The following is a 19,773-nucleotide window of genomic DNA, read 5'->3' on the forward strand; positions in this document are numbered from 1 at the left end:
ACTCCTGCCTGCCCTGATAAACCTCGAAGGAACTTGGCAAGCTGCAAAGGCTTCGTTGCCAAGTCTGTTACGGACTTCCTTGACTCGTGCATTGGAGTGGGAGTGGGACACGACAGGAAGCCAAAATGGGGTGCAGGAGGGCGGGGTGCATGCGCAGGGGCACATGCATGGGGGATGCACGTGCATCCATGGGGGGCACTCACATTGCATTTTGGGGGTTCGGGCACACGGTGTGTGCATTCGTGCGTGCGCACATGCACTTTGGGCACTTGGCACCAAAAAGGTTAACCACCACTGTTCTAAGGTGACCCCATGCTGTCTCTTCATTGGGAGGGGGTAGGGTGGAGAAGGACTTGGGTCCTGGGGTGCAAAGGGCCCCTGCTGTGATGGGCAGAGAAGGAATGGTGGTGCAATGTATCTTAAACAAAGAACTGCATCAAATTCATTGCTGGAGAAATTGTCTGGAAGAGCCCCTGGCGGGAAGAGAATTGTTCTGTCCCCTCCCGGCCTCTGCCACGCGAGCTGGCTAAACGAGCCAGTAATTGAGTTCATGGCTGCTATCAGTCCTGGCAGGGAATCGGCAGCTGCCTGCCAAAGTCTCCCTTATCTTGGGGTTGCCGGGCAACCAAGAAGTCAGCAATCCAGGCCGAATGTTCAGCTCAATTCTCCACAAGTCAAAGAGTTCAGCTCACTTCTCCACAAGTCAAACAGTTCAGCTCAATTTTTGCTCGTCACAGAGCAGAAGAGCAGCCAGGGCTGCTTTTATACTCTGTGGGGTGTGGCTCCGTGACTCAGCACTCTCTAGGCCTGCCCCACCCCTTCCTTTGTTGTAGCCACCTTTCGTATCTCCGAAACCTGGGATCCAGCCAGGCCTGATTGCCATCAGCCAGGTCTGGAGGCGTGGCCTGGGGGGGGGAGAGTCAGGGGACGGAGGCCTTGTTATCTCCTGCACCTGGCCTGCTTCTGGCTCCTGGAGCTGAGCCAGAGAAGCCGGTGCTCCAGAGGTAAGTCCTGATGGCCCTTCACCCTCACTTTCCGAGTCACTTTTTGGCAGTGGGCCCGGCTCGGGGGGCGCAGACACAACAAGAATATTGTCCAGAGAAGCATTGGGCAGCTCCTGCTTTGGGCATCTAGCGTGGACTCACCGGAGTCTTTTCTGCACTCTCAAAAGAGTGCAGGAAACACTATCTGCCATTTTTAATAGTAGGTAGTCCATTCATGTGCAAGTTCAAGCTTTCATTCAATTCTGAATTAAAGACAGAATTAGGAATGGAACTCATTCTTAACCCATGGTCCGCGTTTGTTCAATAGTCCCACTGGGTTTTATTTCTAGGGAAGTCTGTGTAGGTGTGAATTCACTCAGTGGTAGTTTACTTTCCAACAGAAACACTACTCAGCTACTCTCAAATCAAAATATAAAAATATATAAATATTTAAAAGAGTGCAAACCTCACTCCCTTCTAGCACTGATGGTGTTACCTAGTTAGGTAATGAAATGTCTTCCCTCCCCCCAAAAAACCCCAATGTCAGCGTTCCAGAAAACCCCTCCTGCAGAAAAGACTCGGAAGCAAATATCTTTCAAAAGTTCTTTTACTAGCAGGAAGCTTAGTATGGCTTCCAAAGCTGACACCCAACCAAGCTCAGATAGCACAAAGGACCCAACAGTTCAACCTCTAAGCTACAAACATTCTATTCTCTTGGCACTAAAGGATGTTTTTCTGCATTAAAAAAAAAATCCAATTTTTATTACCTGGTTTTGGTTATGGGGTGCTGACCCCTTGCCTCTGTAGCTGGACATACTGCTTTCTATTTCCTCGTTACAGTCAACGGTCCACTAAAAAGAGAGAAAAAACTATAAGGTTTTGCTGTGTGTCACCCAGAGTCATCTGGGGTTAAATGGACAACTATACAGGTTTGATTAATGAACAAATGAATACATTCTGACTGAAACAATGAACAAAGTTCACTTAGGGACTGGCCTAAAATTTTATTGGGGTTATTTATATTTTAATGTTTTAAATTGTTTTAAATTTGGCCACCTTATAATATGTTTTGTTTTAATTTCTTTTAATGTTTATACTGTGATTTTTACTTGGCTGTACACCGCCCTGAGTCCTTCGGGAGAAGGGCGGTATAAAAATCGAATAAAATAAATAAAATAAATAAATAAAGTAAGGTGGCAGTGAGAGCAATGCACCAAGAAGGTAATTAGAGAGTTGGCTTTTGCTGGCAGGTTCGAGAGAAAACACTCTGTCTTTTACACCTCGTATCACAGAATATACCTGTGTCAACAGGTGACTGCACTTGGCCAAACTTACTGGAACTTGAAAGCTAAGCAGCGTCTCGGCTAGCTGGTTCTCGAACGGGACACCCCAAAGAAATTGCACACCCTTTCAGATTGTTTCCAGATAGGTGGCCTATCTAAACAATTGTGGTTGACCTAAAGAAGCTAAGTGGGGTCAGAGTTCATTAATATTTGGATGGGAGTCCAGGATTTTAAACAAGGCTGAAGTCAGATAAAAAATATATCTGGTTTCTATTTCCTGTTAACTCAAGAGGAATTACAAATTGAGTCATATTCTATTTTGCCCACAAAATAGAAGAGGGAGGGAGATGGAGGGAGGGGAGGGAGGGGGAGAGGCTGGCCCCAAGCCACCCAGCCATCTTTTATTCCTAAGGGAGGAATAAAAGGAATCGCCATCTTTCTGAGATTGGCTCAAAATCAGCCAGCCAGTTTTCACGCCTAAGGCAGGATTAGAACTCACCATCTCCTGGTGATTGGCCCAAAGTCACCCAGCAGGATTTGATGTCTAAGGGAGGATTCATGGTCTCCCAGTTTCTAGTGCAGCACCCTTTCCACTAGATCAGGGGTCTCCAACCTTGGCCACTTTAAGCCTGGAGGACTTCAAATCCCAGAATTCTTAAAGGAGCCAAATTTGCAGACCCCTGCCTTAGAGATTCTTGAGTCACATTTGATTTTTGGTGACTGATCTGCCAAATACATCATTCTTGATTCTTATTCCTAAAAAACATCTTCCTAGAGACCTGGAAGATTTGCCCCAAACTCGCCCTGATGACCAATTATTACTATTAATTAATTATTATTATTAAATTTATTTGCTGCCCATCTCGGAGTTTGAGACTGATGCCATCACTGATTGTTCCTCTGCAGCCTCCAAATTTTAACTATTGTTGGTTAAAATGGTGTCCATGCCTGATTTAAAACACACAGCTTGGAACTATCTGAAAAAACTTCCAACCTCTTATTCAGTTCTGCCGTGATTGTTATTCTTCTCATGATGCCTCTTTTCGTGTTTTTAAGCCAGTGGGAATGACCAGTGGTGGGATTCAAATAATTTAACAACCGGTTCTCTGCCCTAATGACCAGCTGGGTAGGCATGGCTTGGTGGTCATGTGACCATGTGGGCATGGCCAACTCAATGTCACTCAGGTCGATGGGTGCTTTGCCTTAGCGAATGTAACAAGGGTTTATCAGAAAGGCAGTTTCTGTAAGCAGGTCAATAAAGATTAGGCTAGAAATGTTTCCTTCCTGTCTTTGTTACAGGATTAGCCCTATAAAGTGGGAAAAAATAAAATAAAATTTCTTCCAACAATCGGTTCTCCGAATTGCTTAGAAAGTTAACACCCGGTTCACCCGAATAGGTGCGAACTGGCTGAATCCCATTACTGGGAATTACCCGCTCCAGGTCTGTCACCCACCTGCGAGATATTGGACTGTGTTTTCTCGTTCTCTTCATCCCCTTCGGTTTTTTCGGTCAACAAGCCTTGGACTTGATATTCCAAAACGTAGCTGTCAATGAACCTTTCCAGCTCCTCAATTTCTTGTGACCGGTTGCTTCCTGCCTCAGAAGAGGCAGAAGCCACGGAAGAATTTTCCATCCCCCTCTGTAATGAACCAAGAATTGAGGTGTCCTAAGAAGGGGAGAGGGGAAAAAAAAACAAAATAAAAATTAAGTCAATGATTGAGACATTATACACTCCATGTCTTCCTCCTAGCAAAACCTACACAGGTAATTCTCAACTTATGACCACAATTGAGTCCAAAATTTCTGTTGCTAAGCAAGAGGGTTATAAAGCAATTTTTTTTCCCCATTTGGCAACCTTTCTTGCCATAGTTATTAAGTGAATCACTGCAATTGCTAATTAGGAACACATTTGTTAAGGGAATCTGGCTTTTCCATCGACTACGCTTGTCCAAGGGTCGCCAAAGATGATCCATGACCCTGGGACCATGCAACCGTCATAAATATGAACCAGTTGCCAAGCATCCAAATTTTGATCACATGGCCATGGGGATGCTATAAATGGTCATAAGTGTGAAAAACGTTTTTTCCAGTGTCTGTAGAGATTCTCAGTCATCCATTCTCAATCATCCAGGTCATGGTTGTCCCAAAGGTGCTTTTTCAGAAGGCAACTAAACTTTCTTGGGTTTTTTTTTTCTTTTGAAGATGTTTCATTTCTCATCCAAGAAGCTTCTTCAGCTCTGATAGGATAGTGATTTTTTTAAAAAAAAATTTATTGAAAAAGTTTTAACAAACAAAAATATTTTTCGCCCTTTTTTCCCCCTCCCCCCCTCAAAACCCCCTCCCTTCACACACACCCCGGCTTCCCGGGTCAATCACAAGGTATTGTTATACATAAACCAAACATAGAGTAAGATTTTCCCTTCTAATCCAATTAACCTCATCCGAGTCTTTTCATTTCCTAACCTCCCCCATTACATTCTAAAATAATGATAGTGATTTTTTCTTCAGTGCCATTGTAACTTTGAATGATCAGTAAACAAATGGCTGTAAGTTGAGGACTTACTTGTACTATACTAGTTGATGACATTCTTTATTGTCTGAGCAACAAATCCTTTTAGAACTGCAGCTTAATGTATGGTTTTTGCACCTGACAATTTGTAAGTAATCCAGGAACATGGATAAGTAATATTTACAATATTGAGAAAGTAACATGTTTAATCAGTCTTTTTATTTTCTCTCTCTCTGTCTTTCTGACACACACACGGTATGTGTTCTGACACATATACCCCGTGTGTTCTGACACACACAGAAAAATATATATATATATGTAGGTCTTTGGTTATTTGGGTTTTCTCCCGCGTAAAATTGGAAGTGTCTTGGCGACGTTTCGACGACGTCTCATTCGTCATCTTCAGGCTTCATCTTCGTGCTTCTGGGAGCACATTGCTACTGTTACCATATGCCTCCCACCGACCCGTACGCTCTCACAGAGAGGGACTTCTCAGGGTGCCGTCCGCCAAGCAATGTCGGCTGGCGGCCCCCAGGGGAAGGTCCTTCTCTGTGGGGGCTCCCACACTCTGGAACGAGCTTCCCGGTTTACGCCAAATACCTGACCTTGGACCTTTCGCGAACTGAAGACACATCTTTTATTCAGGGCTGGGTTAACTTTATGGATTTTATAGTTATTATTAATTTTAAACGGGTTTTAGTTTTATATATTTTTAAATTTTAGGCAAATTATAATAAGTTTTTAATTTACATTTTATATATAGTGTCTTGTTTGTTTTATTTGCCTGTGCCTCTGAGTCCTATAGAATAAAAATCAAATAAATGAAATGAAATGAAATGAAGCACGAAGCTGAAGCCTGAAGATGACGAATGAGACTTCGTCGAAACGTCGCCAAGACACTTCCAATTTTACGCGGGAGAAAACCCGAATAACCAAAGACCTACATACAAACATCCAAGAAAACCTCAGAAAACACACACACACACACACACATACACACACATATATATAAACAAACTAGTTTTCGGGTCTCTTCCCATGTAAGGTTTGATGAGGTCTCACTCATCATCTTCAGGCTGGTGCTTTCGGCTTCGTGCTTGTGCGAGCAAAGCATAGTCAGAGCTGCCATCTCTATATAAATACTGGTGGGGAGGTGGGGAGTGTTGCTGTGAGAGGGTTGGTTGGCTGTGTGGTTGCATCTTGATTGGTAGATGGAATGGGTGTTTGCAGATTGTTGGCTGTTTCGTAGCATCCTGTGTGGGTGTAGTCCTAGTCTTTTGTTCCTGAGCTTTGGTGTTGTGGCCTCTGGAGTAGGGGGTTTATATATATACCTAGTGTTTAGTTTCTCTTCCCATTCCACCAAGTAGACAATTGGCATCCTCTTCTGGCTGAAGGATTTGGCTCGTCTCCATCTTTATAAAGATCAAACTTGCTATCATAATGTTTTTCAACTGGGCTGGGTGAGAACTAGCTCTGCAACATGCTTGAATCTTTTTCCTTGGTACTTTTGTATGATGATAAATCTGCTCCTTGGAAGCCAGTCAAGATTTAAAAGTTGTCAACGTGCTGCAAAAAGCATATTCTAAAAATCTGGAATTTGTCTATTTATGCAGAACTTTGGGTTTTATTATGCTTGGAGTGGGGCCAAAAAGAGCATCATGTATTCCTTTAAATGATACGTGTATGCCAATTATCAAAGATTGGGTTGATGAAATGTATATAGTCTCAGCTTTAGAGCTGGCACTTCGTGGCTGTGAGAAATTTGCGGTGAGTTTTGCCTCAATTTATGACTTTTCTTGCCACTGTTGTTAAGCGAATCACTGCAGTTGTTAAATTAGTAACACGGTTGTTAAACAAATCTGGTTTCCCCATTGAGTTTGTTTGTCAGGTGACATCACATGACCCCAGGACACTATAACTCTCATAAATATGTTTTGTTTTAATCTTGTTTTAATGTGTATATTGCGGATTTTTTATATGGCTGTACACCGCCCTGAGTCCTTCAGGAGAAGGGCGGTATAAAAATCGAATAAAATAAATAAAATAAATAAATGTGAGTCAGTTGTCAAGCATCTGAATGTAAATCACATGACCATGGGGATGCTGCCACAATCGTAAGTGTGAAAAATGGTCATAAGTCACTTTTTTCAGTGCCATTGTCACTTTGAACGGTCACTTAGTGAAGTATTGTAAGTCAAAAACTACCTGTATTTTGTTTCTTACAGTTTAATTAAACCAATGTAATCATCATTTAAAGAAGGCTTAGTGTAATGGGCAAATTAACTAGGCCTGTCTTTGCAGCAACTGAGATTCCTTTCAATCCACTGAGCTTTGCCCCATTGAAGCCAAGATGGCACCCACTGGCCTTGGCAAAACCATTCATGGGACGTGTCAGGGAAATTACGCAGCTGGTGTCCCAATGAAGTCAAAGACGCTGAAATGAACTTGTAGTTTTATATTTCGATTTATAAATATATTTAACATCTATATTTACAGTAAATAAGATAGCAAGGCACTCATTAACATCATGAGGTAAATCGTCCTCATTAAAATTATGAGGTAAATCGTCAAGTGAATCACAGATCAGCCAATGGAGCGCACAGAAAATAAAAGGCGGGAAAAAAGGGAAACTCCCCCTTTACACCCATGAGGTAAATCGTCCTCATTAAAATTATGCGGTAAATCGTCAAGTGAATCACAGATCAGCCAATGGAGCACACAGAAAATAAAAGGCGGGGAAAAAGGGAAACTCCCCCTTTACACCCATGAGGTAAATCGTCCTCATTAAAATTATGAGGTAAATCGTCAAGTAAATCACAGATCAGCCAATGAAGCGCACAGAAAATAAAAGGCGGGGAAAAAGGGAAACCCACCCTTTACGCCCAGCAACCAATCATAATGTAGATTGCCTCACGCAGGAGCTGACACTCTCCAATCAATCAACTACCAGTATTATCTGTCCACTTTACTGTTCCAGCTATTAAATTAAATATCTTAATAGGCCCCTCAAGCAGTTTGCCCCCTTCCTTCTACAAGTAGTCCTTCACTTACGACCAGAATCTGAGCCCAAAATTCATCTTGCTAAGTGAAACATTTGTCCAGTGAATTTTGCTCTGTTTTAGCACCTTTCTTGCCACGGTTTGTTAAGGGAATCATTGCAGTCATTAAGTTAGTCACACGGTTGTTAAATGACTCCTGGCTTCCCCATTGACTTTGCCGGTCAAAAGGTTGCAAAAAGTTGATCACACATGACGCCCAGGGACTCTGCAATATGTATCAGTTTGCCAACTGTCTGAGTTTTGATCACGTGACCACGGGGAGGCTGCAACGGTTGTAAATGTGAAGAATGGTCATAAGTCACTTTTTCCCCCAGTGCCGTTGTAACTTTGAACAGTCACTAAATGAACTGGAGAACTACCTGTATTGGCAAAATGCTTGCAAGCTGGCCCTGCAATCTCTCTTGGCAAACACCATTCACTTCCTACCCAGAGATGGAAACCTGTGCCTCTCACTTTGCAAACCTCTCACGGGAGGAAAGAAAAGGGGGAAAAGGCATCACTAAGGCGGGTTCAAGCCTACAGAATAGAATAACAGAGTTGGAAGGGACCTTGGAGGTCTTCTAGTCCAACCCCATGCTTAAGCAGGAAACCCTGCACCACTTCAAACAAATGGTTATCCAACGTCTTCTTAAAAACTTCCAGTGTTGGAGAATTCACAACTTCTGGAGCCAAGTTGTTCCACTGATTCATTGTTGTAACTCTTAAGAAATTTCTCCTTGGTTCTAAGTTGCTTTTCTCCTTCATTAGTTTCCACCCATTGCTTCTTACCCTATCTTGAAGTGCTTTGGAGCATGGGTCTCCAACCTTGGCAACTTTAAGCCTGGAGGACTTCAACTCCCAGAATTCCCCCAGCCAGCAAAGCAAAGCTGGCTGGGGGATTCTGGCAGTTGAAGTCCTCCAGGCTTAAAGTTGCCAAGGTTGGAGACCCCTGCTTTGGAGAATAGCTTGACTCCCTCTTCTTTGTGGCAGCCCCTGAGATATTGGAACACTGCTATCATGTCTCCCCTAGTCCTTCTTTTCATTAAACTAGACATACCCAGTTCCTGCAACTATTCTTATTATACTCTCAAGCTGGGTATGTGATTAAGGAAATGCGTGGGTACACAGCAGAGGAAAAATATTACTTGCTCAGGGAAACCAAGTCAAAAATGTCAAGAGGTTGCCCCCAACCTCATGACTGAACCCCCCACTCCACTCCTATTTTATAAGAGTGGTGGTGCAGTGGTTAGAAGGCTGCTCCTGCTGCCAGCTGACTGCAATTTGGCAGATCGAATCTCACCTGCCTCAAAGTTGGCTCAGCCTTCCATCCTTCCGAGGTTGGTAAAATGAGGACCCAGATTGTTAGGGGCAATAGGCTAACTCTATAAACTGCTTAGAGAGGGCTGTAAAGCACTGGGAAGCAGTATATAAGTCTATTGCTATAGAATAGAACAGAACAGAACAGAACACAACAGAATAGAATTCTTTATTAGCCGTGTGATTGCACACGAGAGAAATTTGTCTCTGATGCATAAGCTCTCAGCATATAGAATAGAATAGAATAGAATAGAATAGAATAGAATAGAATAGAATAGAATAGAATAGAATAGAATTCTTTATTGGCCAAGTGTGATTGGACGCACAAGGAATTTGTCTTGGTGCATAGGCTCTCAGTATACATAAAAGAAAACATACGTTCATTAAGATTTCTAAAGTACAACACTTAATGATAGTCATAGGGTAAAAATACGCAATCAGGAAACAATATCAATATAAATTGTAAGGATACAAGCAACAAAGTTACAGTCATAAGTGGAAAAAGGTGGGTGATGGGAACAATAAGAAGATTAATAGTAGTGCAGATTTAGTAAATAGTTTGACAGTGTTGAGGGGATTATTAGTTTAGCAGAGTGATGGCGCTCGGGAAGAAACTGTTCTTGTGTCTAGTTGTTCTATATATGCAAGCAACAAGTGATAAGTTATGATCATAATCATAAAATATGACCATCATAAATCATAACAGCCAACAAAAGGTTGCAAAAGGTGATCACATGACCCCAGGACACTGCATCCATCAGAAATACAAACCAGTGGCAAAGAGGGATTTTGATCACATGACCATGGGGATGCTGTAACAATCACATGTGTAAAAAACGTCCATAAGTCACTTTTTTTCAGTGCCGTTGTTAACTTCAAATGGTCAACCAAACGAATGGTTGTAAGTCAAAATAACAGAATAACAGCATTGGAAGCAACTTTGGAGGTCTTCTAGTCCAACCCCCTGCTCAAACAGGAAACTATACACCATTTCAGACAAATGGTTGTGAAATCACCTCCATTGTTGGGGCAACCACAACATCTCATTAATTGTTCCACTGGTTAATTATTCTAACCAAAGTCTCCTTAATTCCAGGTTGCTTCTCTCCTTGATCAGGTTCCATCCACTGCTTCTTGTCCTGCCTTCAGGTATTTTGGAAAATATAATGACCCCCTCCCCTTCTTCCCTGTGGCAGCCCCTCAAATATTGGATCACGGCTATCATGTTACCTCTAGTCCTTATTTTCACTAGAGTAGACATACCCAATTCCTGCAACCGTTCTTCGTATGTTTCGGCCTCCGGTCCCCTAATTATCTTGGTTGCTCTTCTCTGCATTCTTTCTAGAGTCTCAACGTCTTTTTGGTGACCAAGAAGATGATGAATCGGTGAACATCATGGTGACCAAAACTGGATGCAGTATTCCAAGATTTGTTGAGGGCTACCTGTATACCGTGGAGCCACAGGGATGCCCAAGCAAAGGGCAAACAACTCATTTCCGTGGTTGACAAACAAAAGGCAGAGGATGGTGGGGAGGGGCGAAAAAAGACTCGATGAAGCCTGCTCTTCAAATGGGGAGGGGGGAGGAGAGAGAGAGGGAAAGCAGAGGGAGTCTCCAACTCTGGGTTAAAGGGAGTCCGTACTGATCTGCAAAGAAATAAAAAGGCAAACGCTATTGCTGCGAGAACGTGACCTGAGTGGCAAACTCATTGTTCTACCCGCTGCAGCAGACAATGGAGAGACGCCATGGAGGACCGTCATTCACTGGGGCTGCTTTTCAAGAAGTGACAGATGGACAATGCTGAGCAGGCATGACATGTGGGAGCAGGAAAGGACTTGGGGAGGGGATGGCGATGATGGAATGGCAAATCATTAACTGGTTGGAGTGGATAAGGACCACAAAGGAATAAAGTGATCCTTCTCTATAAATCAAATGCTTTTCTTAATAAGCCCTGCTAAAAATGTAGGATAAATGAACAGTTCCTACAGCAATTACATGCTGAATGTCAAGGCGGTTTTTTTTTTAAAAAAAGCTAATTACTCAAGTTCCCAGACCAATTAAAAAAAACTAACATTATTTAATTAGCAGAAGAAAAATCAAACCTGAAACTATAATTGATGAAAGGGAAGGGCCAATGGACTCCTGAAGTTTTTGCTAAGAACGTTTTTTGGTGGTTGGCCATGTTTGATATCGTAGAAGGAGATCCGTCGTCTCTTGATCAGGAAAACAACTAAGATTTCTCATCAGTTGGATTCATGAGTTTGGGATCCTTAGTACTCTCTGAGCTTGGTTGTTTTCTTGGACATAGTAGGTGACATCATCAGTGCTAGAAGGGATTTGGGGTTTGCTCTCTCTCATCAATCTCAGCCGTGAAAAAAGTGACTTAGGACCAATTTTCACACTTACAACTGTAGCAGAATCCCTATCATCATATGATCGAAACTCAGACGCTCACCAACTGGTTCATATTTATGACGGTTGCAGTTTCCCTGGGTCATGCGCTCACTTTTTGCCACCTGACAAGCAAAGGCAATGGGGAAGCCAGATTCTCTTAACAACCATGTTACTAACTTGAGTGGTTCACTTAACAGATGTGGCAAGAAAGGTTGTAAAACAGGGCAAAACTCATTTAATAAATGTCTTGCTTAGAAACAAAGAGTGTATCCCTTTGCTGAAACAAGTGGCAACTTCAAATCTCAACCAACAAATGCTCTGTCTTGCACATTGGCAAAAAAAATCAAAACATAAAATACAAATTAGATGGACATAACCTTATAGTTGACCCTCACTCTGTCAACGACCTCGGAGTACTCATTTCTAAATATCTAAGTGCCAGAGCCCACTGTAATAACATTGCCAAAAAGGCACTAAGAGTTGTTAACCTAATCTTGCATAGCTTCTTCTCTGGTAATATTGTACTACTAACTAGAGCATACTACTAACTAGTACATTTGCTAGACCAATTCTTGAATACAGCTCATCTGTCTGGAACCCACACTGCATATCGGACATAAATACAATCGAGAGAGCTCAGAGATATTTTACGAGAAGAATCCTCCACTCCTCTACCCGCATTAAAATACCTTATGCCACCAGACTCCAAATTTTGGGCTTAGACAACTTAGAACTACGCAGACTTCAATCTGACCTAAGCATAGTACATAAAATTACCTACCACAATGTCCTTACCTGTCAATGACTAGTTCAGCTTCAACCACAACAATAAACGAGCAAATAATAGATACAACCTCAAGGTAAATTGCTCCAAACTCAATTGCAGAAAATATGACTTGAGTAACAGTGTGGTCAATGCCTGGAATGCACTACCTGACTCTGTAGTTTCTTCCCCAAACCCCCAAAACTTTAAGCTTAAACAGTCTACTGTTGACCTCACCCCATTCCTAAGAGGTCTGTAAGGGGCATGCATAAGTGCACCTGCGTTCCTACAGTCCCTGTCCTAATATTCCTTTACTTACTCTTTTCATGTATCCAAATTATGTTTATACTTTTACCTGTTATTTTATATATGATTGACAAAATGAATGAATGAATGAATGAATAAAGGATTAAGCTATCACCCAATCTACAAAGGTTGGGATAACATTTTGAAAACTAAGGTTTCATAAGAGCCTTTGCTGGCTATATTCACTTCCGCTTCCTCAACCTGGGTGCCCTGCAGATGCGTGGATTAGTTTTCAACAACCTTTAACCTTCCTGGCTGTACAGTACCTACAAATCCTGCAAGCTGAAGTCTACACAACTGGAAGAGAGATCGTGTTGGAAGTCTGACTTAATACATAGTCATCTCAAGACTCTCCCTTCTCATTCTACTGCATACAATGATTAGGTCTGATTCAAAGAGTTTTATTGATTGTAAATGTGAATTATATACTGAGGGCCCAAGGCCATGAGGGGGGAAAAATGGAAACTGCAGGAAAGAGAGAGGTGAGTCACCTGTCTCCAAAGATTTTGAAATCAAGAGGAGTGACCTATTGACAGAATCTTGCTGAATTGTCCCTACCTATCAAGTATCTGGTGTAGGCAGATTTAGATACTGTAAATACTATTCAAGCGAAAAAGAACTCACAAACTTCTCAAAGTCTTTTCTACTCAGCGAAAGCAATCCTTATTTATAGCAAAGCTGCACCTAAAAATGTTCCTCTAACGACTTAGCTCTGTGGAAAAACATTTCCCAATTAACCTTTAATCCCCTGAAAACAGATACTTAAGAGGAAATGCTGACAGGTTCTTAAAATGCAACATCACCAGCAGGTGCCATCCTAATTATTTTAAAGGCATCTCATCTTTCACCTAGTCTATTTTTTTCCCTCAAAAATACTTTGTGGGCATAATGTGGTAGCCAGAGAAGGACTTTGGGGAAAGGTGCTTTCAGGTGAAACACGGCTATCTCTCAACATGGAAGTGGTTAAAAGAATAATTTGCAAACACTGTTTTGTGAAGTGAAAGAACGGAGTTGCTTTGCTGGCTGAGGAACTCTGGGAGTTGAAGTCCACAAGTCTTAAAGTTGCCAAGGTTGGAGACCCCTGATCTAGTGATTATTCAAAATTATAATGGCACTGGAAAAAGTGACCTAAGACCATTTTTCACACTTACATATGCTGCATCTCCATGGTCACATGATCAAAATCTAGACATCTGACAACTGTCTCATATTTATGACAGTTGCAGTGTTCCAGGGTCATGTGAACCCCTTTTGCGACCTTCTGACAAGCGAAGTCAATGCGGAAGATAGATTCATTTAACGTTACTAACTTAACAACTGCAGTAATTCACTTAACAACAGTGGCAAGAAAGGTCGCAATAAGGGGCAAAATTCACTTAGCAACTGTCTCGCTGAACAACAGGGATTTTGAACTCAATTGTTGTCCTAGGTCAGGAGTCTGCAAACTTGGTTCTTTTAAGACTTGTGGACTTCTGACCATCATTTGTGTTGTAAATGTATATTTTGCATTAGATTTATTTCTGAAGGAGAGGGGAATTGAGAGTGTGATTAAGTGTGGAGTGACTAGAGATTATAATTTAGGAATTATTTTAGATTATGATTGTTAGTTTTGATACCCTGCCTTTTGTTCTGGGAAGTCGGGGTGGGGGTGGGGGTAAGGGGAGGGAATTGGGGGTTGAGGCTAGAGATGGAGTGATGGTTAATGTACAGGGATTATTGAAGATGTATAAATATAATTAATGTAGGGTCGGGTCTGCCCAGTTACCATTTTAGAACGGTGGGGAGGAGAAAAGAGAGAGTAGGAGGTAGGAAAGAGGAGAAGAGGAAGGAAGAGGGGTAGAAGAGGAGAAGGAAGGTGTAGGATGGAGGGAGGAGAGGATGTAGATAAGAGAAGGAGAGAAAGGTTAGGAAAGTAAAAGAAGGTAGAAGAGGGAAGAGTGTTAAAAAGGGGGGTGGTGACTGGGCAAGCCCGACTAATTGTATATAACTGTACATTGAATGAGTTGTTTGACATGATTGTAAAAATAAAACTTTTTTATGAAAAAAAAAAAAGACTTGTGGACTTCAACTCCCAGAGGTCCTCAGCCAGATGGCTGAGCAACTCTGGGTGTTGAAGAATCCACAATCTTAAAAACCAAGTTTGCAGACTCCTGTCCTAGGTCAAGGACTGCATATATTGTAATAACCACAGCTGTTTTGTCATTTTTTTAAAGCCAAGATTCTTGCTAAAAGACAGCCCGGAGCACTGTTTATCATACCAGCAGGAATATTCTGGGATTTGAAATCCACACGTGTTAAAGTTCATGAGACTGAGTAACAATTCTGGGAGTTGAAGTCCACAGGTCTTAAATTTGCCAAGGTTGGAGACCCCTGATCTAGTGATTATTCAAAATTATAATGGCACTGGAAAAAGTGACCTAAGACCATTTTTCACACTTACATATGCTGCATCTCCATGGTCACATGATCAAAATCTAGACATCTGACAACTGTCTCATATTTATGACAGTTGCAGTGTTCCAGGGTCATGTGAACCCCTTTTGCGACCTTCTGACAAGCAAAGTCAATGTGGAAGATAGATTCATTTAACGTTACTAACTTAACAACTGCAGTAATTCACTTAACAACAGTGGCAAGAAAGGTCGCAATATGGGGCAAAATTCACTTAGCAACTGTCTCGCTGAACAACAGGAATTTTGGACTCAATTGTTGTCCTAGGTCAGGGGTCTGCAAACTTGGCTCTTTTAAGACTTGTGGACTTCTGACCATCATTTGTGTTGTAAATGTATATTTTGCATTAGATATATTTCTGAAGGGGAGGGGAATTGAGAGTGTGATTAAGTGTGGAGTGACTAGAGATTATAATTTAGGAATTATTTTAGATTATGATTGTTAGTTTTGATACCCTGCATTTTGTTCTGGGAAGTCGAGGTGGGGGAGGTAAGGGGGAGGGGAATTGGGGGGTTGAGGCTAGAGATGGAGTGATGGTTAATGTACAGGGATTATTGAAGATGTATAAATATAATTAATGTAGGGTCGGGTCTGCCCAGTTACCATTTTAGAACGGTGGGGAGGGAGAAAAGAGAGAGTAGGAGGTAGGAAAGAGGAGAAGAGGAAGGAAGAGGGGTAGAAGAGGGAGAAGGAAGGTGTAGGATGGAGGGAGGAGAGGATGTAGATAAGAGAAGGAGAGGAAGGTTAGGAAAGTAAAAGAAGGTAGAAGAGGGAAGAGTGTTAAAAAGGGGGGTGGTGACTGGGCAAGCCCGACTAATTGTATATAACTGTACATTGAATGAGTTGTTTGACATGATTGTAAAAATAAAACTTTTTTTTATGAAAAAAAAAAAAAGACTTGTGGACTTCAACTCCCAGAGTTCCTCAGCCAGATGGCTGAGCAACTCTGGGTGTTGAAGTCCACAAGTCTTAAAAGAGCCAAGTTTGCAAACTCCTGTCCTAGGTCAAGGACTGCATATATTGTAATAACCACAGCTGTTTTGTCATTTTTTTAAAGCCAAGATTCTTGCTAAAAGACAGCCTGGAGCACTGTTTATCATACCAGCAGGAATATTCTGGGATTTGAAATCCACACGTGTTAAAGTTCATGAGACTGAGTAACAATTCTGGGAGTTGGAGTCCACAGGTCTTAAAATTGCCAAGGTTGGAGACCCCTGGACTAAAAGTACAGGTAGTCCTCAATTTACGGCCACAATTGAACCCAAAATTTATGCTGCTAACTAAGAAATTCGTTAAGTGAGTTTTGCCCTCACTTTATGATTTTTTTTGCCACATTTGTGAAGTGAATCACTGCAGCTGTTAAATTAGTAACATGGTTGTTAAGTGATTCTGGTTTCCCGGTTTATCTTGCTTGCCAGAAGGCCGCAGAAGGGGATCACATGATCCCAGGATGCTGCCACTGTCATAAATGTGAATCAGTTCTCAAGCATCCGAATGGACCGTAAGGATGCTGCATCAGTTGTAAGTGTGAAAAATAGTCATAAGTCATTTTTTTCTGTGCCGTTGTAACTTCCAACGATCACTAAGTGAATTGTTGCAAGTGAAGGACTACCTTGAGAAACACTGCTTTAAGGCAGGGGTCTCCAACTTTGGCAACTTTAAGACTTGTGGACTTCAACTCCCAGAATTCCTCAGCCAGCAAAGGAGTTGAAGTCCACAAGTCTTAAAGTTGCCAAGGTTGGAGATCCCTGCTTTAAAAAGTCTTAAGGACAATAGAAAAGTTGATCTGGGTTACAAAACAATCCCCCCCAAAAACCCCACCCTTTTCTTCAAATTTATCTTCCCTACAGTTTACTTGCGTCGATGATTAGCAAGCTTGTTGTGAATACAGGTGGTCCTCGACTTACAACAGTTTGTTTACTGACCATCAGCAGCACTCAAAAAGTGACTTAGGAGCATTTTCCACACTTATAACCATTGCGGCATCCTTATAGTCATGGGATCAAAATTCAGACGCTTGATAACTGATTCATATTTATGACGTTTCAGGGACCTTTTTTGTGACCTTCTGACAAGCGAAGTCAGTGGGGAAACCAAATTCACTCAACAACCCTGTTACTCATTTAACAATTGCTATGATTCACTTAACAAACGTCACAAGTCAAGTCCACAGAGGCTTTTGTTTTCTTTTAAAAGCAGGCAACTCAGCTGGGATTGTCAGAGCCTTTTAAAAGCATTTTTTACAACCTCTTCGGCCGAAGAGGTTGTAGAAAAAAATGCTTTTAAAAGGCTCTGACGATCCCAGCTGAGCATGCGATCATCAGAGGCTTTTTTTTTAACTTTTAAAAGCTTTTTTTTTTCAGCTTTCAGAACTCTGGGATTTGAAGTCCACAAGTCTTAAAAGAGCCAAGTTTGCAGACCCCTGTCCTAGAGCAAAGGTGTGGAATGATGGACCTGTTATGACAGCATGGCTGTCTCAGGAATTCTGGGAGTTGAAGTCCACTAGTCATAAAAGGGCCATTGTTCCCCACCCCCTGCCCTAGAGGTTTAGGACAGACACACCTGGCCCACCCACCCCCAGTTCCCGCCCTGCTGTGAGCATTCTCATTTCCCTTCCCTCTTTAATTAAAAGCCACTAAATAGAAATCTGGCACGACATAAATCGATGTGCTATCCTCCAGCATCTTCCTGCCTGAGGATCACCTCCTGAAAGCTACACTTAGAAAATGGAGCTGATTGCAGCTCTACCTTTGTTTGTCCTGGAGGCCTGATTAATAATTAAATAAGAAAAGCAAGAAAGTGGAATGCAGGCCCAGAAAGATCTACAGGTAATCCTCGACTTACCATCATTCTTTAAATCAGGGGTCTCCAACCTTGTCAAGTGCACACTTTTGCACTTGAAGACTTTAAGACTTGTGGACTTCAACCCAAAGCTGGCTGAGGAATTCTGGGAGCTGAAGTCTCTGTGGCTCAGGCTGCTAATGCAGTCTGTTATTAACAACAGCTGCCTGCAATTACTGCAGGTTCTAGTCCCACCAGGCCCAAGGTTGACTCAGCCTTCCATCCTTTATAAGGTAGGTAAAATGAGGACCCAGATTGTTGGGGGCAATAAGCTAACTTTGTATATAAATATACAAATAGAATGAAGACTATTGCTAACATAGTATAAGCCGCCCTGAGTCTTCGGAGAAGGGCGGGATATAAATGCAAATAAAATAATAATAAAATAAAATTTAAAAAAAAAAGTCTTCAAGTTGCCAAGGTTGGAGACCCCTGGACTAGAAGACCCTTCCAGCTCTTATGATTCTATAAAATCAGAAGTCACAAAATTCCCAGCCCTCCAATTCTTTTTCCCACTTAACTCAGTTACAGTACTAATCCCAGGTTGTCTGCTGCAACACAGTCTGCTCTTGGCAACCGGTTGTAAGCCCTGGGCAAAGCTCACAAGTGAACAAAAATAGCAACTGCTTTGTTGTTCTTCTTTCAGACGGGTCTGTATGTATAATGTATATTGAAATTCTAAAAACTGCTCTAGAATAGGCAGCACTCCAGTTCATCTTATTCCTACTAACTCTTTCTCCCTGCATGAGGAAAATTAAAAGGCTTGCCAAGCGAAAAATCTAAAGCACGCAGAGAACCGAGGGGGGAAAAAACAAACCCATGAATTTTTACACCTGGTACGGAAACGGCCTTGTTTAAAAATGTAGCCTGAAATGGCAGGAGATCAGTTGGATGCCTAGCGTGGCTGACCTGGACTATTTTTGGCTTTCTGGTTGACATATCATCACACACGCACACTTTTGCACTTGAAACTGACCCCTTGTTTTGCTCCGACTCTGGAATGTGTTTTAAATACCACTGGTAGCTTGCAATGCGGGGTGGGGTGGGGTGGCTAAGGCCAGTTGCTAGGTGTCTGTAGGGCTGCGTTTGATCAAGAGAATGAGCTGGGCATGATCCAAAATGTGTGCCCTCTCTGGTGTTCTTGGTTTCAGACAGCACTTGGGCAGTTCCTTGTTGTGTCCTCCTCGCCTCCGTCCGAACGATGGCTTAATTAGCCGGCTCTTATCAGCTCTGGCAGCAAAAGAATCAGTGTCTGCCAAGAGCCCTCGATAGCTGCCAAGACGCTGGTGAGTCACAACCTTCAGCTCTAGTCAATCCGTGGATTTGCCTGATACAAAGAGACACACCAGCTCTTGCTGCCTTTTATATCCTGTGGGGTGTGGCTCCATGACTCAGCACTTCCTAGGCCTGCCCCTCCCCTGTTTCTGTCGTTCCCTTCTCTCCTGCCTATGAAACCTGGGATTGAGCCAAGCCTGATTGCTGTCAGCTGGGTCTGCAGGCGTGGCCTGGGGGGTGGGGGAAAGAGTCAGGAGAAGGAGGCTTCCTTATCTCTTTCACTTGGCCTGCTTCTGGCTCCTGGAGCTGATCCAGGGAGGCCGGTGCTTCCGAGGTAAGTCCTGACGGCCCTTCTCCCTCACTGTCCAAATCACTTTCTGGCAGCAGGCCCGGCTCCAAGGCACTTTCGGGCATGGGGCCAGGTTCAGGGGTGGGAGCCACAACATTCCTGAGCCCCCTGCCATTCAGCAAGATAAAGATAAATAACATGCTGCTAATACTCTTCTGAGTAAAAGGATAAGGCCGTGATGGCAAACCGATGGCACACATGCCCAAAGTGGCACGCATAGCCATGTCACCCAGTACGCACGGCCTTGCCTTTTTGTTTTCCAGG

The 19,773-nt window shown here is 42.5% G+C and overlaps 1 protein-coding gene across 4 annotated transcripts in view; it reads right to left on the bottom strand.

Moving 5' to 3' along the window:
* The window catches only part of CTIF (cap binding complex dependent translation initiation factor), a 198,640-nt gene that overhangs the window by 142,569 nt on the left and 36,298 nt on the right, over window positions 1–19,773 (bottom strand). For all 4 annotated transcript variants that reach the window (XM_058171012.1, XM_058171010.1, XM_058171009.1 and 1 more), the window contains exons 2-3: window positions 3,721–3,933; window positions 1,751–1,834 (exon numbers count right to left, since the gene is read on the bottom strand). In XM_058171012.1, the coding sequence (XP_058026995.1) occupies window positions 1,751–1,834; window positions 3,721–3,900 (264 nt within the window). In that variant the 5' untranslated portion in view covers window positions 3,901–3,933. The remainder of the gene's footprint in view (window positions 1–1,750; window positions 1,835–3,720; window positions 3,934–19,773) is intronic.

The sequence above is a fragment of the Ahaetulla prasina genome, chromosome 2, assembly GCF_028640845.1.
Source record: "Ahaetulla prasina isolate Xishuangbanna chromosome 2, ASM2864084v1, whole genome shotgun sequence".
Lineage (NCBI taxonomy): Eukaryota > Metazoa > Chordata > Lepidosauria > Squamata > Colubridae > Ahaetulla > Ahaetulla prasina.